Here is a 23,874-nt window from a genome sequence, read left to right as displayed (position 1 = left end):
GATGTAATATTACAAATGTAATGAATTCTGTGTCCTGTCGGAGGAAGAGAAAACTCGGAAGCACGTAGTGATTCACACACACAGAAGATCAAATACAAAACAAAGCATTTAACGTGCTACTTTAGTTACGATGGGATTTAAGAAACTAGTAAATTAAACGATCTTAAGATGAAGTTTATGATGTTCTACTTTAATGACAAAATATACTACGGGATTAAAGTGGAAATTTCGAGATTAAAGTTGACATTTCGTGCTTTTTTTCACACTGTGTGCCTTTTTTTTTTCTTTGTACCCTAATAAGCTTTTATATGACACTCAAGACGGTGGGCTACAACTCACCTTTTCACGGCGACTTTAATATCTGACAACTTCTTTTTTATTTTGGGCACTGTGCGACTTTGTGAACTTGAGCTTTCGAGTTTCTCCGACACACTATGTCACTCGATCAACTTCCTATTGTTGTTTATACCACTGTTTAAACCAATGAATAGTATGTTTTTCTTTGCCTCCACTTGGTATTCTCTGAAATTCTTCTATTTTCCCTCGTACTTTTGACATTTTCTTTTCACAGAAGGCTGAGCTTAAGGGCTATTTATATTGATTTGCATATTCAAAGAGGCGTAATTCTGGGAGGAGTTGGGGCGGGACAGCAGGCGCGTGTGTTAATTTTCACGCTGACCGGGATTTATGTAGCGGAAGAACGTGGAAGCTGGCGTTCGCACAGATTTATGCATCTGGATTTTTTTGTGAGTGAGCACATTTACGCTTTTGTGCTTACGTCATGTTATATTGCGAATTCTACGCACGGCGTTATGCATGAGGCCCCAGGACTGGTGTTGGAGACCACTGCTTTATGGCAAATGTTAATGTTAACAGGGTATTGTTTAAAATGTCTTCCCCCCTCCCCATTAAAAGATTTAAAAAGTTTTAACCTATATGTTTAGAGCAACTTTGAACTGATTGTTTCATCTCTCTGTGGTGAAGATGTTTTGCATAATGAACAAGTCTTCTAATTTTGTACTCTCTATACTTTGAAATGTTATTGTTTTAAAGCTTGGATGGTATACATAGCATTTGTTCAGATGTCAGCAATTTCCAGTTTGGTTGGCGACGTACAGGGGTGTCAACTAAGAAGTGTGCAATACTCGTTGCCAACATATTGCTACCAGCTCTAATATAAAATCACATTTAATTTGCACTATAATGCCTGAAAATGCCCAGTCCCTGAAATTATGACAAGTGTTGTTTTAAAAGAGTATGCTAACTATACTTTGGCATTATATTATTGAGCAACATATACCTTTTGTGTTTGCCCCACTTCATACAACGTTGTTATTGCTAATGGAGCATACTAGTGCCTTCTGTGTTGTCTGTGTTCGAGTGGTATTGTGACACAGAATATGGTTTTAGATGTTCTCTCTGAAGCAGCTGTTGTGTGGATTCCTAATATTTCTGAATCATGCAGTGTGTTCTTTTTGCCCTGACGATGGGATTATCTCATGCTTGTGAAACTTTGCATCAGTGGGTTACATGGAATTTGTAAAAGAGGCGTTTAGCAATGTTCAGGACTGCAACTTGCAGTTATTTTTTAGCCCACTGTATTTTTGAATTACACACTAGAATGAAGTCCTTATTATAATTTATTCCTTTGTAAAAACAAAATAGCAATTGCATGCAAAATAATGCAACATGATGGACTAAATTGTTAGCTGTGACATATTTGTTTTGAACTTCAAATAAAGGCAAACGTACCATTAAAGCAGTTGGCACATTTTTGGTTTTGACAGTACACACAATTTTGTTTTTGGTGAATGTTTTTAGTTATGTCCAAAAATACTAAAGTTAACTTTAAGTAGCATGTGAGATCAATTCAGTTATATTGGGGTATAAGACTGCACACCTGTCATCACAGGCATAATAGAAAATCAGAAGGAATTCCTTTTCCTGGTGAATTAGGTTTGCCAGCCAGATCAGCAATAGTACAGGCAAAACAAATTAAACATTTATCCCAATTTGGTCCCACTTGGAAAGTGGGGAGCAGATGATGAGAAATGATGAGTTTGTGTACGATTGTGAACCTGAGATGGAGTGGCATTCTGACTAGGTTTCTTCCTGTTCTCTGCCCAGTGTGATGGAGTAAAGCACTGACCTCCTGTAGCACTAATTTGGGTGAATGGTGTAGAAAATAAATGGAAGAATAGATGGTCCAAGCAATTTTTTACAGAAAACCCAACTTTCAATGAGAGTAGATGAAATCAGCTCTTTAGACATCTTAAAAATGTTGATTCAGCTATATTTTAAAAAACAGATGAATTAGAAATGGTGCTGTGTTGCTATAAATGGCCTGCTTTTATTTAGCACAGTACATAGAAGAGACCTGGATAGGAAATATTACAGAAATAGCACATATATAATGAGAAACCGAAAAGGTAGATTTTCAAACACAATTTGAACATCATGATTAAAAGACCAGATTGAGGAGCAACAAAACCAGATAAGCAAATTCTGCCTTAAAGGCAGTGGTCATGGGTGTTTTGTAGTCTTATATTGGCTAAGCAGTATTGACAAATATTTAGAGCACTTGTAGTTTATACTTTCATAAATTAATAGAAGGATGTGATTCTGGAAAGTAAAACTGGCAGAGGATGGTATAAAGGATATACACAACCTTTCAGAATCTGGCAAAATAGGAACAAGCGTAAGGTTAAGGAGATAGCAATAATACGAGATTTTAAAATATCAGGTATAAAGTGTATTCCTAGAGCAACATCCTCAAATTAATGAATTACTGGTGTTTCTGTGCAAAATGTTTTACACGCTAGTTATTTCTTACATTCTAAAAATACACAAGATGTGAAAACTGCAAGTGCTGAATTTGTGTGCTCTGCCTTCTTACATTTTGTGTTTTTATTTGTTCTTCTCTTCCAGAAACTTGCAGTAAGAAGTTGCCCTGTTGGGAACACCAAACCCATTTCCCTTATCAAGCCACCTAACCAGAGCTTAACAATTTCAGTGGTACCAGCAAAGACTCCTGTATCTATGGTTACTGCACATATTAATGGACAGAAGGCAGCCAGTGCTGAGCCACCACAGACAGCACCAATCAACTTGCAGACAGCGAATAAGATGATGGGAAGTGGCCTGAACTCCATGGGAAGGAGAGTTGCTGAGATATCAAGTTCACAGGTATGGGCTGTAATTGTTGGGCTTTCATGACAGCTTTGAAAATGTCCATTTCCTTCTTTAGCCAACTTTGAGCTCAGCAGAGTTAGATAGTGACGAGCGACAATGTTATTCCAAGGAAACAGACAAATCTTAAAATATATTAAATATATAATACATAGTAACTGTAAGATAATATAATATATATAAGCCTAGCATTATATAATTATCTGAAATTGTGTTTCCGTTTATAACTTAATGAAGGATCTGTACACTTTAATCTTGCATGCTGTCTGCTACATGTGACATTGCTGCAAATACACCTCACAGCAATATACATGGAAAAGTACTGGTTTGCAGGGGCCACACAAGACCATAAGTCTGAGATCAACATCTGTAAAGGACACAGTGCATATCTCTGTGTATACTGCACCACCTAAACCCTTAGGACTGATGGTTGAACTTGTAAATTGATAGTTTTCCAGTTAAGATAGGAAAGGTGCTTAATGAAGAAAGTAAGCTCTCCTCGAAGAATTTCTTAAAGGCCAGCAGTCACAATTAGTCATAGTTGTGCCTTCTGGTTTAATGATGGACTGTCTTTTCAGATTGTTATGAGTTGTCACTGGCCACTATTGTTTTCCTTTGTACAAGTAGTCTAATAGTCATCTTTTTAAGTTTTATTTTCTGGAATATTCAGCCATGTTAGTAATGCTAGTACTGAAAGTGACATCCAGCTATTTGTACGCGTCTCCCATTTCAGACCATTATGGGTTTTGACATTATACTTTTAAATGGAAAATGGTGGATTGCTATTGGTTTTACTTAATGAAGTGCAGTGCAATAGGATGAGAAGATTTTATACATGCAAATGGCCTTGTCAGTCATTGTCCAACCCGCTATATCCTACTAACATAGGGTCACGGGGGTCTGCTGGAGCCATTCCCAGCCAGCACAGGGCTCAAGGCAGGAACAAACCCTGGGCAGGGCACCAGCCCACTGCAGCAAATGGCCTTGTGTTCATTCTAAAGCAACAGACCACAAGACAACGGATTTGGCAAATGCTATGCACCCAGACCCATTATCCAGACCTGCTCTTTTACTGAGTATTTACATTTATGTCTGTGGGCACCAGTCAACAACTTTAACAAAAATTGATGTCAAAATAATTTAAATTATTAAAGAATGGGAGTGACGCTGACAAACTTATCAGCCAAGCCCTAGATTGAAGAGATGGTTCATAACAAAGTGTCACTGCTGCTATGAGCAGACATCCTACACTCCATCAAATAAGCTAACATTTAGTGAATAAACCTTTTTGCTCAGATGCCAGTTTAGAGTTCACTGAATAACTAATCAAACCAGTCGTACTCCTAAAAGGTTGCCTATCAATCAAAAAAATCACCTGTTAATTTTTTGTAACTCCACAGGTATATATTTTTTCTATAAATTACTTTTTTCCCCTCACTAAAATAGTATTAGTGGACAAGTCTAGCAGATTAATCGGATGGGCATGGCCCCCTGATGCTGTCCCACAATGACGGAACTATGTCTATCAACTCTTTGAGTCATAAATCACTGCAGAGAGTGATCACACCAGGCAGAGCAGCAATGCAAATCACAGTACCCTTGACAACAGCTGGCATCTAATATAGTGGCAGCTGAATATTTGTTGGCAGAAAGTAGTGGCCGCACTGGGGAGTGGGCAGCCATGGAGTGAAACCTGTTTTTTCACAATATGCTGGTGTTAAGACAACAAATATACAGACTAAAATATCAAAAATACCATTATCTGAGCAAAATCCAAAAGCAGAAGATTTGTAAATAGCAAATTACAAGGTTCACTGTATCACAGAAGTAGTGCTTAAAAAATTACTCCACTGTTCTACTCATGGAAATTTTGAATCTGAAATATCTCTCTTCAGTTTGCTTAGATCAAGCTGGCCACAGGTGTTTTGTCAGTCTTTTGTCAAACTGTATTGTATTGAGAAGACAGTAGAATCTGTGAGACTACCATCGGAGTACATTGGACTTGACACAGCATGATTTGTGGTTAAACTATTTATGACATCAAGCCACAAAAGATTAAATGTTTGTGTAGCCACAAATTATCATTATTGCTTTAAAGTGTAATTCTTGTTAATGCTTATTTTGAAAACTAACAACTATTTATTGTTGTTTAACACTTTTTGATTATAACATCGCTTAAAGTGCTGACTGGAACGTCAGATGAAAAACTGTCAACAGTATACAAAGTCAAACACATACAATAGTAGCCCATTTGTAATATACAACATGTGTTCAAGATCTAAAGAAGAAAGTAACAATAATGCTACTGTTACATGACCCTTGCAGCAAAACAAACAATTTAATCCCTTCCTGGGAATTCACAACACACAAGATAAACTGTCCAGGCAAGTTTCCAAGACTACAGCAGTGACATGTGAAGTGATGGAGCAAGTCCGACTGTGGGATGAATTTGTAATGAGGCCATTTTGACCCATTTGTTGTGACGCTATTTCCCATTGTTAGGACAGGTTACTTGGCTCAGGAGACAGTGAAAGATGGTACAATGTAGTTAAAGCCAGTGGACTTGATAGGGATCACTTTAAAATATATATAAATAAAAAATGAACTAACAGGGTAATATTCACATATTATGTCTGAGCATGTATTATCTACAGTAATTCTGTTTATTAGCAGAATTTAATATTACTCTGCATTTATGATTGTAGACCTTGCTATAAATTATAAGCATTAACAAGTAAGCCCGTGATTCGCTAGCGAATCGGAAATCCAAGAATGGCAATCAGTTTCTGTTCCGTCCGATATTTGGATGGGGAAATGTCATTTAATTAAAGAAGCATATCTGTACTAAAGCAGTTTCGTTTTGTGGAGACGTGATTCCGTTGCCTTTGCTGACACCGACTGCTGGCAGAGTGGAGCACAGCAAGTTTAGTTTACAGGTTGTGGTGTTCGTGTGCCAGCCACTGAGTCTGGGAAGTCGCTGGGTTAGAGTCTGTGACCGTTATGTGATCTATATTACTGGCACAGTGGATTAGAGCAAGTGTAGCTCACAGGTTGTGTTGTTTGAGCGCCACCTACTGACTCTGGGAAGTCGCTGCGTTTGACTCTGGTGCGGGCGCCGCCGCGTTTTGGGAAGCCGCTGCGTTTGACTCTGGACTCTGGGGCGGGCGCCAAACTGAATGACCGTTATGTGATCTATATTACTGGCACAGTGGATTAGAGCAAGTCTAGTTTACAGTTTGTGTTGTTTGGGCGCTTACAGGTTGTGCTGTTTGGGTGCCACCTACTGACTCTGGGAATCCGCCGCGTTTTGGGAAGCCGCTGCGTTTGACTGTACAGGTTGTGTTGTTTGGGCGCTCAGAGGTTGTGTTGTTCGGGCGCCACCTACTGACTCTGGGAAGCCGCTGCGTTTGACGCTGGGGCAGGCGCCACGGCGCAGTACGTTGTGTTATTTGGGCACCACCTACTGACTCTGGGAAGCTGCTGCGTTTTGGAAAGCCGCTGCGTTTGACTCTGGACTCTGGGGCGGGCGCCAAGGCCGCAGTGCGCATGCGCCTCAGTGCGTCCGCCGTGCATATATTAACTGTAGTTTAGTAAGATAGATAAGTTCAACAAAGGAAAAAGGAAACAAACAACCAAGCCTTGTAGGCATGCAAAAGTTTGAAACAGGAAGATCTTAAGTCAACTGGTAATTAATGAGAAGACAAATTCTACCAAAGTTTTTTTTTTTTTGTTCATGTGATTCTTACTGCTGCTTTTTTGAATAATAATATAACAGAGAAGGATATTTAGCTGTCTGTCAAGCTAATTAATTCTTCTCCCCTAAAATGAGTTAATTTGCTCAGTTTCCTTGAATAGAAAGGAAGCAAGCAAAATTGGACTAAGCTTTGTTCATGTTTTGTTTCCAGTAGGATTTTTTAGATATTTTATTGAATAAACAGATAGTTTAGGGCACATGTAGTTTCTGCTCTCTGAGTGCTAAGTGGAGTTTGTACTGATCTGGTAGCATTATAGTTTGGTTTTGTTTTAAATTCTTTATTACATTTTTCATGGATTTTGTTTTAAAGAAGTTTTTTTAAATTTTTTGGTTTAAACACTTGTTCAAGTCTTCCTTTGACACCATAAAGATTTAATAAGCGCGCTGCTGTTTTATTACAGTAACTACAACGCTGCTAGGCTCAAATGACATTAGGTGACCTCAGTGATAATTAGGTGTAAAGGTGAGCACAAAGGCTTCCTAGTGATCTGAACTTGTGGATATAAACCTTTGTTGTAGTGAATATAATTTTCTTCGGTAAAGACCCTGAGCTTTGATCTATTTGACTTTGATTTTCAGAATTACTTTTAGGCTTGACGACAGATTTTTTTTTTTATTTTTGGTTAATGAACTTTGCATGGGTTTTGATTATGTTTCTTCTCACAATTCTTTTTCATAAAAATCTGCCTCATCTCTCCTTGTAGTTTGCCACTAGTGACTTCTTGCTGATTAAAAGTATGTACTGTACTTGAAGCTCAGTTTCCCCTAGAAGCAGTTTTTAAGCATTTGCTTTCATTGTTTAGAGTGGATTATTTTGTGCAGTACTGTTTTCTATGCAAAATGGAATGACAAGCACTCACTGACCAGGAAACTTTGTTCTGTATATAGCAATATCAGAAAATATGTCAGAAGTGAGCTTTCAGTGCATGCCAGCAAAAGTATAAAAATGTAGAAAATAGAACATTTGACACCACAAAAAATTTCCTCCATACAGAATATTCTGTGTGAATAAATGTACACATACCATTCTCATATACGTGATGCTAATAGTTTACAAGCAATGTCTCATTTAGAGTCCTTGTTTGGGGTGGGATAATATGTAGATCCAGATTCTCGTTTCTGATGGCTTCTGTGTGTACTAGGGGGCTCCGCCCCCTGCTCGCTTCGCTCGCCAACCCCTGGTGTTGGGAATGACAAAGAGCGTGATGTATGAATGAGATATAGAATAGTGTGACGGTGTAGATGATGCAAATAGAAATCAAACAATAAAGTGTGTGGCACAGTGTAAAGGTTTATTTGAAAATGTCTTTGTACACGCCGTTTAAGTGTAAAAGGTAATTCCAGCTCAGAACTTGTAAGGTCATTTAAGATGGTTATTGTTGTGATCAGAGTCAAGTTTGTCAGAGCTTAGAAAGAGTTGTGTCTCTCCAGGAAGTAATGGAATGACTTGGGTATTTATGTTTTCCACATTAATATTTTTTGGACATAATATAGTGCGTTGTGTTAAAAGGGGCATTTGGTCTAATGAGATTGCTGTTCCAAATGTCTCTGTAACTAAGTCGTCGCAGATAAAGGCTTGAGGAATTGTAATAATATGTGGCTGAAGTCCATCTGTATTGGTGAGTGTACCATCTCTCAGTTGTAATAAGCAATTGTTATGATCTGGTTCTGGACATCGTATCTTTTTTACTAACTGTATCTTTTGAAAGTAATGCCAATTGTCTGCGTATTTTAAGGTGCACTGAACAATAGCTGAGTGCATGGCATCTGGAAGAATAGCTAATCACTGTCTAAAATCTCCTCCTCATAAAAGTACCTTTCCTCCAAATCGAATATTATTATTCATAAACGTTTGTAGAAGTTTATGAATGGTGTTGAGTAAGTGACTTCATGTCATTGAACATTCATCAATAAACAACATTTTTTCAAGACGGATGTCACGTGCAGTGCCACCGTTAATGTTCATAGTGGATACCGATTTGTAGGATCTAATGCAGTTGATAAAGATTTAACTTTCAGGTACATCGTCAGTTATAAGCTTCTGTAGATATTCAGTATATGAATGTAAAGGAGGCAGTCTAATTTGACCCTTTTGACAACAACGTGTAAATGTATAACTTGTATTGCCAGTTGTTTCTTCAGGGAAGTGAACTGAATGACAATGATTGCAAATGACATTCATTAATCCGAATGAATTTTCCTGGTGTATGTTTTCCTTGTGCCGTTTGAGAGGCACGTTGTTGCATGTGTAGTATTTGGGACGTGTTGTTTTGGAGCTGTAATCGATTTGCCTGTGCTGTGTGAGAAGCCCGTTGTAGCCTTCGCTGCCATTAACGTATGTCTGAGACGGGAGGTGTTTCGTTTTGAATCCGTGCCTGTTGCGATGCAGCACTTTGATTGATAGTTTGCGTAATGTGGATCTAGGATGTAGATTTGTGCATATTTGCGTTGTTGATTTGTTTCAGGGTGCACTGTTCCAATGCGATGCAGTATTTTTGCACATATGCGAAAGCAGTATGGTCCATTGCCTTTTGGTGGCCTGATATTTACTCCGGTATATGCAAAAGCAAATGAACTATTGTAGGATCTAATGCAGTTCATAAAGTTTTTACTTTTAGGTACATCGTTAGTTAGAAGCTTTAGTTGAGCTTTGCGTTTTTGGAGTCGAGACATTTTTTCTTTTAGAAATATGGATAAGTAATAAGGAGTATTGCACTCACTGTTAATATGGAGCCTTTTCTGCGGTTGAATGGTTAATAGTGCCTTATTGTAATGAGATCCACCTATGCTGCATAGCCGTCTATTTTGTTGTTTCTTTCGTGTTCGTGTGTTTGTTCCTGTTATCATTTCCTTTTCGTTTTGTACCCGTGACCGTGTATTCATGACTTGTTTCTTTCTCAGCATGCGAAATATGGATAAGTAATAAGGACGATCGCAGTCACTGTTAATATGTTTCCTTTTCTGCAGTTGAACGGTTAATAGTGCTTTATTGTAAGGAGATCCACCTATGCTGACACCTATGCTGTGTAGTGTGAAGGTGATGACGTTCACTTTAGAATATGTGGCTTTGGGTGTCACTTCTTATGGATGTGTGTGTGTGTGGGGGGGTGGGGTGGGGTGAGGATTGTTGTTGCGCGAGCGTCTTCTTTCTTTTTGTGTTCCTGTGTCTTGTTTGAATCCCCCTCTTTTGTGTGTGTCCCGTCCGTTGCTTGTAGGGTCTGTGGGGGTGGTTTTGTGTTCTTTTTTTTGGTGTTCCATGGGCTTGTTTGAATCCCCCTCTTGGTGTGTGTCCCGTCCGGTGCCTGTAGGGGGGGGGGGGGGGGTTGGGGGGGGGGCGGGGGTGGGGTGCCTTGCTGTTGTGTGCGCGAGCCTCTTTTTTTTTTTTTTTTTTTTTGGGTCTAGTTCGTGTGCAATGTGTTTCGTGCTTTGCTTGCGTTTGAATACTTTTTTATGTGCTTTTTCCTTTTTTCGTTGCTCTTTGCGCCTCATTTCTCCATTTTTCCTGTGCTCACTCCTTTTTTCTGTGGTCTTGTCCGCCTCTCGCGACCCCTCATCCGCCTCTATCGCCCTCTTTTGTCCGCCTTTCTCGGCTCCTCAGCCGACTCTCGCAGACTCTTTTTGCGCCTGCGCAGTACGTCTTTTTGCAGCTACGGCCCATTGCCGGATGTGCCTGCGTCCATCATCCGGTTTAGCATTCTCGGTTAGTAATATGGATTTATTTTACTTATGTTTTTCTGTTTCCGACACCATATGAAATTTCCTTATTAATGTGATATAACAACGATACATAGTGGTCAGTTTTGATAATAAGTTAATGCTATGAAGTTTTCTGTCTGTAGATAGGCCTGGTGTACCATTCTCTCCTCAGGTTTGCTCTGTGTTCAGCTTTTTTCTTCATCTGCTCCTATTTCTCTCCTTTCTAAACATTGTCTGACATTGTCATCCTTTTCCTTCCTCTTGATCTTTTACACAGGAATCTCCTCTGAGTGACTTCTTTCATCAGGTTATTCCTCCTCAGAACATTCCCAATTCATATTTTATTACTATTCTTGACTGACAGGATGAATCTGCACTCTTCTGTTATCTGCTATAGAACACAATTCATTTGTTTTCTTTAAAAAAAAAAACCTATATTCTTCACTCTTTGCCACAACCCCATTTTGACAGTTTTCATTCTGTTTATGTTTTCTTTTCTTGTTCTGATCTACTAAAAGAAATATTTTGGTCTTAAGCATGTATCTTTGGAAAAGAATTTGAATTTTAAAATATATTAAGCGTTGACAAAGTTGTATTGTTTTCTACAAAATTTCCCTTCTTTCAAAGATTGTCCTACACCCCACCCCTGTCCACGTTTAACACTTATTTTGAAATATCTACCTTTTATTATCACTCTTAGAAATATTGTTTAAATATTCTCTCAGGAAATCTTATCAGTTTTCATATAAGCCTAGTGTAAATAACTGGAAAGTCTGAAATACTGTAGTAATCATTGCAAAAACTGTATACTTTCCTTAAAGTGAGCTATTTGTTTCTATGATTTTTTGCACGAGTGATGCACAATATATTATGTTATATGCAGCACCTAATAAATTGGCTAACTCTATTTATTGAAATTTTGCAAGGTGATGCATTAAGTAATAAATTAAATAATAATGTGATAAAGCCTCACCAGTCTGTTTTTCTGTAAGTATTTTTTTCTTTCTCAGCAGCATCTCCAGCTGCTATAAGTATGCATCCTTTGAGCTCAACTCTCTCTGATTACGCCTGAGTGTTTAAGACAGTGATACATTTCCTTCAATGTTTGATGACCCCTGGCTAGCTTTTTCTGATTTTGAGTTGTTTTGTTCCCTCCTTTGCTATTTGTTGTTTTTACAGCAACTTTCACTCTTTCTCTCTGTGTCCATAACAGCTCTTGCTGCCATGATTATCTGAGGTACATTATATTCTAAAAACTAGCTCTTACCAAAGAGTGATGGACTTTTCCAAGTAAACACTACTGTTTATCATCTCCCTGTTTGGTATTGTTAACATTGCTTCAGTGTATATACTTATTTCATTATGAGCTGTCCAAATAAAATTATGTGCAGATTTAATGGTTTATTATCATTTAAATTTTGATGCCTTGTGTCATTTTGGCTATGATGTTGTCAGACATTTCTGCTGCATTTGAATGGCAACAATTTTCTTGACTGTATCAGAAAGGGTAGGAGTCTAATTGTGGCTAAATTATATCAACACAATATTTTTGTAAATTAACTATTAATAATGAAACTGTGGAAAGTTGCCCTATTGCAAAATGTAAGTCAAGGATTTTGTTTTCATTTAATATTGCACTATAATAATAAATATATACCATATACTTACACAGTATACATATAGTATATGGTAACCAGTATGGTATATGGTAACCAGTAGCCAGTATGTGGTTAGGCCATTTTCAATTTTTGTTTCAATCAGGAAGCACACTCATGAGTGCTAGCACTTGTTGTTCATTTCTGCTAGCTTGTGCACTGTTTTTCTGTTCTTATTTGCTTGCTTTAAAAAAGATGCTCTTGCTGAGTTAATTAAATAAAAAATTTAAATCTTCATTAAGCTACCCATTAGTATTCCTACAGTCAGTCTTTGTTGTATATCATGTTTCAAAATAAGCACAATCACAGAATGTTCTGTAAAGTAATTCATAATGCAACACATGATTAATCAAATAAGCACAATGACTGCACTTAAAATTAGTGTTGCTTGTTCTTTTTTTAGTCTTAAATTTAAATAATAGTGGTATGACTCATAAAGTCTAACACATGCCAAGAGAATATGAAAAGGTGAAGGCTAAGTGGACCCATACAGTAAAATGTTAATAAATCAACTTTTTTAATAGCAGAGAAATAATTTCTTTTTAGTGTTGTTTATTTTTATTACTTTTTCTTATACTGTTTAAGCTTTGGACATATTTTTGCTTTAACACACTTTAAAGAAATGCTGCCTTATACAAGTTTAGATTATGTTTGTTTCATTTTAAAAGATCTCACATTGCTTTGGCTATTCTGGTCATTGCCTTTAAACTAAATAAAACATTAACTAGTTTGAGAGGGTGAATTTTAATTGCTATTCCAGTTCCGAATTGAATAATCTATTTATTCTTTATAAAGTGAAGAGGTGAAGCCTGTCCCAAAATTAACAGGGGCTTAGCAGGGACCAGCCTTCCACCAGTCCATCACATGGAGGCTCACAGCAGCTACACATCCTCGGCTCATGATTATTTAGTGGAACCTGGTGATGCAGCATCATGCATGTCTTTGGACTAGAAAGTAACAGGAGCATGAACCAGGAAAAAGAAAAACTCCCCACAAAAGGCAATGCAGTTCACAATCAAACTGTGAGTCAGTTTGGATCCATCTGTAACATCACTCGTTTCATTTACAAACTCAAAATCAACACCTTTTTAATAATGTAGTACACTTATAGTACAATTGTTTGGAATTTGTTATTATCTGAAGAGTTGTTTTCTTGTGGAATGCAACCAGCTGTCTAAGATTACCTTCATCTTGCCCAGTATGTTTGATATTGTAGTAATTGTTTGATTTTTTTTCACATGCTAAGTAAAGCAGGCAGCATGATGGCATCATGGTTGTACTTCTGCCTCATACATTGAATCCCCATTTTGCCATACTTTGTGTGGGATTTGCAAGCTCTCTGTATGCTTATGAGTCTCCATGTACTATGGCCTTCCTCTCACATCCTGCAGACAAACAAGATACATTATCTGCCAACTCCACATTGGTTCCATTTGAGTGAACATGTGACTTCTGCCATACAACAAAACCAATCCTGTACATTGCACCAGTATATTGTGTAGTCCAATCATTCACACTCAAAGTGGTTGCTTTTTAATCACCAGTTAAATGTACACACTCATGTTGGGATTTCGGAGGAAAACTAGAGTAGTTTAAGAAAAATCCACACAGACACAGAGAGAGCTGGCAAACTCCACACAGTGACCGTAGTCAAACCCAGTAAGCTGGATCCATAAGGCAATGGCCCTAACCACTGGTTATTGTTCTGCCACTGTTTTTTTTTTTTTTTTTTTTTTTACTTTTTCTTAGAAAATATAACAGTGCTTTTCTCATTTACATCAAATTATCTCTGTAATAAGAATGACAAATATTGTTAATCTTCTCCATGTCTCTGCCGTAATGTGTATGTTCATGTACTCTGTGTGTGCATGTGTGTATGTGTGCGGACATGTTTACTGTAAACAGACTTAGCAAAGTAAAGATTCACAGAGAAATTTGGCCTGCAGAGGTTATAGTTTCTTTGAGTAGTATATATACTGTAGTTTATGCTGTTTTGGCTCTCCTTCTCACCTGTCTCCAAAGGACTGTCTTTATGAAGGAATACAGTTTGACTAGAACCTGTGAACATTATTTTCAGATTGTAAAACTACATAACTATTGATATCTCTGTGTAAATGCTTATTTTCTACTTTTGTTTAAATATTATACTGTACTCTGTTAAACACAAAGTTATGGATGTGTTTCTTTTTTTTCACAGTGTACATCTGATGTCATCAGCACTCTTATTATTAATATTTACTTTACAGTGAGTCACAGGAAAGGTGCCGATGTACAGTGGTTTATTGCCCTTTCCTTGCACTCAAGTTTTATTAATATGGATCTTCTATATAAAGATGTCTGCAGCAAGTATCTCTCTTTTAATATCTCTTACAAAACTCACATCCTATGAAAAAACCTGATTAAATGTATAAGAAAGAATGAAATCATGAATATCTTTAAAATATAGTCATCTTTCATGGAAAGCATTATGTTCAGACCCCTGGACTAGCAATAGGAAGAGTGGTTAGTGAGAAATGGGGAAGGTTCATGGCTGCATTGAGTCAGGATGCATTTCTATAGCTTTAAATTCATCAACATAGGTTCATTGTGAGCAGTCTGTAGTAGTAGGTTCAGGAGCACAGACACTTCATAATTTTTAGGACTGCTGTGATTCGGTTCAGAGCTGGTTTAGATAGAAACACATTATGTTGCTTTTACTCAAGTAATTTCCTATGCCATGCTATATAATGTCGAAACAATCCATCCTCTGCTACTTCCAAAACCGTATGAGGCAGCGATAACCTAAATGAATCAATTAAAAGACAATTCTCTGGTGTCCGCATATTTACGATGTGTGCTCTGAAACATGTTTCATAATGTGTTGCCACAAATATATAGCACAAAATCCTCTGTGACTACTTACTGTCAATATTTTACAGTATGTGATTTATGTAGCACCCTCTGAAATATAATAAGAATGTGTTGCAAACTAAAAATAATGATCAGAATCATCTTGAAGAATCTTTTTTCCTATTATATAATTACGGATGTAATTACTGTATATACAGTTACAAGGAACAAATGAAGTTAAGTCTCCTTTTAAAAAATGATAGTAGGTTATAATTTTTGTACATACAAATGAAGTAGCTTAACAGAGTCCTGAGATGCACTTATGCAGAAGATTATTAAACTTTAGAAAGCCATAGTCTGGATTTGTAGTATCCCTGGCATATAGGCATGTGTTATATTTTAATTTATTTTTCCTTGTGCTTCTCCAGTCTCTCATTACCCATCCTCAAAATCGTATGAATTCCCCAATGACTCACTGTGATGTTCATTAAATTTCTCCACTTAAGTGCCTTTCTGTTAAGGTTATTGCACAATATGTATACTATGAAAACATACGAGTTCATACAGCATTTCATTTTCTGATCTACCTCTTTAAGGGGCTCTTGGTATGAGGTGCATGTATTTTTAAATTGCTTTGGGGCATAATTAAAAGTTTACTAAGGTTTCAAGGAAAATTTTCAAAAGACATATTTTTAGTTTGGAAAGTAAAAATATACTTAAGTAGCAACTACATTATTTATTGAATCACACATAACATTCGGAGTGCTGCAGAAGTTATTTGCCCCTTAGATTGATTATCAGAACTAAGTTATTCTAGAATTATGTATTATTATTTGGTTATACTTTAATGAACATACCTAAGTGACAGTTTAATAAACTAAAATTCTTGATTGCTCTAGGCCACATTGAAGGAGCAATTGCTGACAGTGAACTGGATAGACAGGTCTCAAAATGGATTGATGAATAGTTATAACACCCCCGTTTTATCTGAAAGCAGGCTATTTTTTGGTTTCATAAATACAGTTCCAGTAATCAGAATGAGCTCATTCTTAAGGTATGACTAGATTACTTTTCCAGCTATATTGTTTAGAAAATTGTGTTGCATCTTGATGCATGTATGTTTTCTTCAAATCAACATAAATTATAACTAAATCAAAGGTGGCGCAATGTTAGCACTGATGCCTTGCAATAAGAAGACCAGAGTTCACATCCTGGGTCCTTCCTTTGTGGAGTTTGCATGTTCTCTCTGTGACTGTGTGGGTTTCCTGGTGACGCTAAACTGACCCTAGTGTGTGTTTGTTCTGTGTGTATACATTTGTTCGACCTTAAATGTACTAGCACCCCTGTCCAGTGTTTGTTCCTGCCTATACGAGATGGGATAGGCTCCAGCTCCTCCAAGACACTGCTCTGGATTATACAGGTTAGAAAATTACATGACATAGGTAAATCATTTTCATCAGTACACCCAGTTGTACCACCAACCTCTTGAAGCCAAAATTTAACTTTACCATCTCGTATTCTGTGATACACCTTCACAGTGCACAGAAATGCTAAACAATAAGTAGTACCAAAGATGGAAATATCTGTTCAGTTCAATATAGGTTTTTGTCCTCCTGTTTCACCTTGCAATAATATAATGTAAAATTATTTTTTAAACTGAAAATGTGTAGGAAACATAAAAGTATTTATGGCAGAAAATTTAAATAAGCTAAAAGGTTGCTCAAAAATGAAGCCAAGAACTCTCTATGAGTTTCCTTCATAATTATGATATTCAAGTGAGGACTAAAAAACTGTATTGCAAAGGGTAAAGTTATCAACTGCACAAGAAGGATTGGGTGTGTTCCTGCTGGTTACTTTAGTAGTTATATAATATTCTCAAATGTAATTTATCCAATTCAGTGATCACGGTGGGCTGAGGATCATCTGGCTGCACTGAGCACATGACAGGAAGCAGCCCTCAACAGGATGCCAGTCGACCACAGAGCCAAGTTACATACTCACCTGCACTAACCCTGAACTAATTTGGAACCACCAGCCCTCAACAGGATGCCAGTCGACCACAGAGCCAAGTTACATACTCACCTGCACTAACCCTGAACCAATTTGGAACCACCACTTAACCTTATCGGCACATCTTTGGTGATGTGGAAGGTAAACCAGAGTACCCAAAAGAAAACCCACACAAACACAGAGGAAGAATGCAAACTTCACACAAGCAACGGCCGAGTGCAGGATTAAAGCCCTGCTTTAAGCCCTGCCCTGTGACCCTGCTTCAGTTGTAATTGTGATAAAATCTATGAAAACTCAGATTGTTGAATTTTTATGATAGATGAAAAACATTTTATTTCAGTCTTTTAACACAAGCCTCCAAGAGACCTCTAGCAAACTGTATGAGATAGCTGTATTTGTCAGCATGATCTTACATTATATAAAATCAGTGTGTAAAGCTACACACTTTCCACTTGCAGTTGGCATACATTACACCCCCGTCATGTTGTACATGATTGAAAAAAATATAATCTGAAAGGCAGCATTGCCATACTGAAGGAGCAACACTGGAGGCACTTAATCCTCCTTCCCCTCCTGTCAGGTTGCAGATTGCTGTATCTTTGGCTGTGGAGAGATCATATGGTTTTGGAAGGGAAGCCTCCACTGTATTATATTTTTTTTTTAATCTTTTTAAGATGGCACAGCTAAACATTTCCTCTCACCTTAACAATATGGTAGAAGTCATTTTCCCCAAGACCTGCCAAATCTCTGTCCTAATACTGAATGACCCCAAGAAGATATTAAGAGATTCATTTTCAATATTAAAACATACAGTACATCTTAGCAATTCTGTTGTTAAAAATCGTCAGCTTGTATTTAACTCCAAAAGTAATAAAATGTGTATAAAAACATAAAACAGAAGCAAAAATCCAACATGTGGTGAACCTGAGAAATGTATTATTGCAATATTTGTATGAATGAGATGCATTCCCTTTAATGTAAAGAGAAAAATTGCTGGAAAAATGTATTTCATTTCACAAAAACCAAGACAAAAGAAACTCCACATTTCCAGTATTGACTGTTTATCTTGTAAAATTAGCATTGAGCTACCTTATTGGTTTTTGCAGATTCAGACATTAATATTTGTTTTAAAATAAGGATCTCCATGTGTTGTTTTTAAATTAAATTAATTGTGTGCTTGACATTTAAGTCTTACCTCTGTTTATTAGCATCAAGTGGAATGCCACAGACTTTCCTGATGAATGTTATCTAAAAAGAGTCTATTATCTTTTTTGTTTATACTGTATAAACCACACACATTATGCCAACTTGGTGCACGCTCACTCACAATGAAGGAGAAAACAGGAATAGAAAGTTCCAGCCTGTCCATGTTCGTCAATATGTATTTTACTGTATACCACACAGTAAAAATTTCTGCGTATGAAGATATTTAACAGTTCTTTCTCGTCTCCTGATAGTAATGTTTGCACAGGTTTTAACTTTCTGCCAAAGGGAATTATTTTGGCTTTTATTTTGCTAAAACAGAAACCCAAGTTAACATGAGCATTTAACCAGTTTTATCTGATGAACAGAAACAAATGTACATACATAATTTCTAAAGCTACTGTGGATCTTGTGTGCAGTACAATGCCATCTATGATTCTGTGCCATCTGCAATGTGCTTATTCTGTCTAGGACACACCTCTCTTCTCCTGCTGTGTCTCCAGCTGTTAGGCAATGACTTACACTTGAACTCGATTGTACTAATCAGTTAGGAATTCTGGTAAGCCTAGTTTTATCTTAGGCTTCTAATTCACTCTAAAGGGACTGTCATGCTAGTGTTGTCTGAATATTTGATTTTCAAGTACTCATGACTGCTCTCTCTGATTCTCTTATGCCATTGCTGGATTGATCTGATGACGTTTTTCTTCTTGAACTACCTGTCTTCCATCTACTGATCCATTCTAAACAACTACACTGACAGTTTCATCTCTGTGCTGTCCAGACATGACTCTCAACAGTATAAGAAAGGGTTCAGCTACAGATAGGATGGAAGTGTGTTACTTTCACAGCAATGTAGTTCTGTCCTGGTGATACTGATGTAAATACAATTAGCTTCTTTTTGAAATGTACATATAAATATACTGTATAGTCTATTCTGTAATGTTGTGATGTAGTGAATTTGTAATAGAAAATACAACCAAGAATTCCATGAAAAAGAGAAATGCCCTCCCTGCTTGTATAGGTGTGCACAGCAATAACATAACAATAGTTAATGGACATCGCCACATTTTAGATTTTGTGTGACCAATATGTTAGAGACTTACATTTGTCATTTCTCTAATTGGAAGTTATCGAAGTTTGACACTTCTGGATGAAGACCACCATTGTATCTGTAAGTGAAAGCCTGCATACATGATGTACTTGTCCATCTTTGAAACATTTCACCCCAAAATTCAAAATGATGGCAAATTTAGAAGTAACACATGCCAAGCATAGATGAGAAGATAAAGTTTCTTATCTTATTAAGCTTGTTTTCCCTTTTGTGAAACAGAGATGCACAGGGCCTCATTTAACATAAAGTCACCCTCCCACTCATTTTGACAAACATATAACAAACAATATCAGTGTCACTTGGGGTTTGTCGGGAATGTCTTTTCACAACTCTCTTAGGCCCCTTACAGCAGAAAGACAAAAAAGTGCTTTTTCATTGCAGCTAAGTTTTATGTCATATATGACAGAAGGTGTGAGCTTGCCAACAAAAAATAATGCTTGTAGTCCTGAAAAGAATATCTTCCTAACACCCCAGAACTTTAGTTTGGCATCTAAGTTACATAAATTCAGTTACATTTGGCAGTTGTAGCTTGCTTGTGACATTATCCTTTTAATATTCATTAATGCAGGCCTCTTACTTAAATAAACATTCCTGAAAACTAGGTTAAAATTACCATTCATCAACAAATTTGGATGTTTATATTGAGATTTATTTCATATTCTGTTTGTGATTTTATTTCGAGATAGAAACATACTGATTGCTTTTGTTTTTGCCCCCTATCTGCAAATTAAAATACACTTAATCCTATTTTAGAAACTAAACATACAGTTTATGTAACATAATAGCTGAGTTAAGGAGCATACTAGTTGTTATGTTTGTATTTTTGTTGATGTTATTTATGTAGTTAACAAAAAATGTTTTAGAAAATTTACGTGAATCTCCACTGGAAAAGATTATGGAATTTTTTTAATCATCAGTCAAAATCTGCCATAGTAAGTTTATACTGGTGCAGCAGACTTTAAACACATATGTTGCTATTTTAGTCCATTCCACTTTGCAACCCTTGAGCAAGTTGCTTAACTTGCCTGTAAAAACAATTCATGAAAACAATGTAACATACCTCTACCTCTAAAAGGCTTTGGCAGTATGTTCATTATGACAGAAATACTATTTGTAGCAAAGACAATTTTTGATATAGTTAGGTGGCAAATATACTACCGGTACTTAAATCTTTTAAGGTCAGATCTTTCAAATTGTAACTAACAAGTTTGTTTACTTATTAATAGGCACAACCAAATCAATGACCAGAAAAACAATGCTGAAGTAGAAAACAAGTTTGCCAAAAATCTGTTTTGAATATTTCCACAAAGTTTCCAAAAGAATTTTTACTAAGGTTAGGCATTTTACTAGTAGCAGGGCATGCCTTGTCTATAAACTTAAAGGTCTCAGCATAGCAGTACATTCTTGTAATAGAATAATTAAATACAACCTTTGTCTCTCCTGTGGCCTTCCAGTTATGAAGTGAATATGTCTGGATTACATCTTGGTGAGCCAGATAGGAGAGCTCTATCAGCCCTGCAGATGGTAGAATTTCTAACAGTAGTGATACACATCCATGTGTATAGCCCCTTCTTCTGCTTGCCCCTAAACTGTTACAACTGGATATACTATATTTGGCACTTATGTACTCCAGTTTGGCATTTGACAGCTAACTGATGGTATGGTTATGAGAAAACTGAAACAAATTGAAGAACAATGTAATGGCAGTCACAGCACTTACTGATAAACTCAGTTGCAATTTGTAATTGCTTTGTTGTTGAGTTTACTTAAGATTTTGTCCTCTTGCTATTTTCTTGTCTTTTGTAAGTTTTGGAAATCATTAACTGCTTGTGTTGTTTTTTCAACATCATCTTTGCCTAGTCTCTTGTACCATTGCTAGTGCAATGACACTAGACCGATCTGACCACATTTGTGTTCATTAACTGCCTTTCTTCCATCCACTGATCCATTTTAAACAGCATCATTAAAAGTTTCATTTTCTTGTTGTCCAGACATTACACTAACAGTATAAGAAAAGATTCGGCTACAGATAGGATGAAACTGTATGAGTTTCACAGCAGTGTGGTTCGGTCCTGGTGATACTGACATAAGTACAGTTTATTTCTGTTTGAAATTTAAATATAAATATATATCTCATTCTGTAATCTCATGATGTAGTGAATTTGTAATACAAAATACAGGCAACAATTCCTTGAAAAAGAGAAATGCCCTTGCTTAGTATTGTTTCCAGCTACATTTAAACAGTTATCAAGGTGTTGAATTTTTGTTTTGCTCTTCAGATTTGTAAAACAGTAAATTTTATTGTTTACTATACTACACTAAAGCATTGTGATTTAATGTTGATACGTGTGTGATTGACACCTAGCCTTTCATTACTTTCACATGTTTCAATGCTGTTTGACACAGTGCTGCTAACAGTGCCAAATGTTCTTTTGTTCGTACTAGCCTGTACATTAAAATTTTCTTCATTTGCTATTTCCATTTATTGTCCCTCTTGTAGTCACTTTCATGGGACAATAGTATAAATGCATGTCATATATTCAACCAATAGAGCTAACAATCATGCTTTTGTTACATTTGGTAAAAAGAATCCATGTTAATTACTTGTGAAAGGTTGTCCAGCTCCAAGAAGATTGCTGGGTGCAAATATGCACCAGGGCGGCATGGAGTAGGACTTATACCAAACTGATCAATGGAGGACACATTTCATGCCAGTTTGGACAGTCTGAGTCAATCAACAAGCAATAAGACAGGCAGATGCACTCTCAGGGTATAATCTATCTTACTAAACCACAGTTAATTTATGCACGGCGGACGCACCGAGGCACATGTGCACTCACTACGGACTTTGCGCCCGCCCCAGAGTCCGGAGTCAAACGCAGCGGCTACCCAAAACACAACGGCGTCCACCCCAGAGTCAAACGCAGCGGCATCCCAAAACGCGGCGGCTTCCCAGAGTCAGTAGGTGGCGCACAAATAACACAACGTTCTGCGCCGTGGCGCCTGCCCCAGAGTCAAACGCAGCGGCTTCCCAAAACGCGGTGGCTTCCCAGAGTCAGTAGGTGGCGCACAAATAACACAACGTTCTGCGCTGTGGTGCCTGCCCCAGAGTCAAACGCAGCGGCTTCCCAAAACGCGGCGGCTTCCCAGAGTCAGTAGGTGGCGCCCAAACAACACAACCTGTGAGTGACCCCGCCCCAGAGTCCACAGTCAAACACAGTGCATTACACTTGCTCTAATCCACTGTGCCAGTAATATACATCACATAACGGTCACAGACTCTAACCCAGCGGCTTCCCAGACTCAGTGGCTGGCACACGAACACCACAACCTGTAAACTAAACCTGCTGTGCTCCACTCTGCCAGCAGTCGGTGTCAGCAAAGGCAACGGAATCACGTCTCCACAAAACGAAACCGCCTTAGTACAGATATGCTTATTTAATTAAATGACATTTCCCCAGACGCACCCACCCTCCATCATATGTCATCCATCCAAATAATTTATGCACGGCGGACGCGCCGCAGTGCGCGGATAAACACAATGAACGAGCGCGCCCACGACGCGCTTTTGACACAGTACAGGCAAAGGAGGCACGTATCCAAATGGAGGGAGCTCAACGATTAGTAATACAAACACGAGCTCGTATGGCTACGACCTGTAAACGAGCCTGTATGCATACAAACAATGAACGAAGGCACCCACACAAAGAAACCGCTTTAGTTCAAATAGGGTTATTGAATTAAATGGAAACTTTACCATGCCTACGACCTGTGAACTACACCTGAGGTAAAGTGTGCACACCGGGTTGTACAGCCGCCCGGACGCGACCATAACTAAACTTGCTGTGCTCCACTCTGCTAGCAGTCGGTGTCAGCAAAGGCAACAGAATCATGTCTCCACAAAACGAAACCGTTTTGGTACAGATATGCTTATGGAATTAAATGACATTTCCCCCAGACGCACCCACCCTCCATGATATGTCATCCATCCAAATATCGGACGGAACAGAAACTGATTGCCATTCTTGGATTTCCGATTCGCTAGCGAATCGCAGGCTTACTTGTGTAGTAAGAGAAAGGCCAAGGAAGACTTCCTGCTTGGGATCTATGTGTCATGTTTGGAATATATATATAAATTAATGATTTCATTGGGGCTTGTCATAAGCACAGTACTTGTAAGACTATGACTTTCCTGTGACCTTTTTAGTCTTTGTTAAAGTACCATGTCTCATTTCAGAGAAGAATATGAGATCACTCAACAAAACTGAAGAGCACAGTATTGAACTTAAGTTTAAAAACAACATAACCAGACAAATCTATTTCAGATTTGTGGTGGAGCATATCTTGGCAGCACTAGGCACATGGTAGCCAACAGCCCAGAACAATGTGCCAGGCCATTACAGAGCCCACTCACACACCCATCTACA

The 23,874-nt window shown here is 37.6% G+C and overlaps 1 protein-coding gene across 4 annotated transcripts in view; it reads left to right on the top strand.

The window, feature by feature from the left end:
- Positions 1-23,874, top strand: part of phf21b (PHD finger protein 21B) — a 175,643-nt gene that overhangs the window by 81,647 nt on the left and 70,122 nt on the right. For all 4 annotated transcript variants that reach the window (XM_051920425.1, XM_051920421.1, XM_051920424.1 and 1 more), the window contains one exon: positions 2,929-3,186. In XM_051920425.1, the coding sequence (XP_051776385.1) occupies positions 2,929-3,186 (258 nt within the window). The remainder of the gene's footprint in view (positions 1-2,928; positions 3,187-23,874) is intronic.

This window comes from Erpetoichthys calabaricus, chromosome 1, assembly GCF_900747795.2.
Source record: "Erpetoichthys calabaricus chromosome 1, fErpCal1.3, whole genome shotgun sequence".
Lineage (NCBI taxonomy): Eukaryota > Metazoa > Chordata > Cladistia > Polypteriformes > Polypteridae > Erpetoichthys > Erpetoichthys calabaricus.
This window is presented reverse-complemented; position numbering and strand designations above follow the sequence as displayed.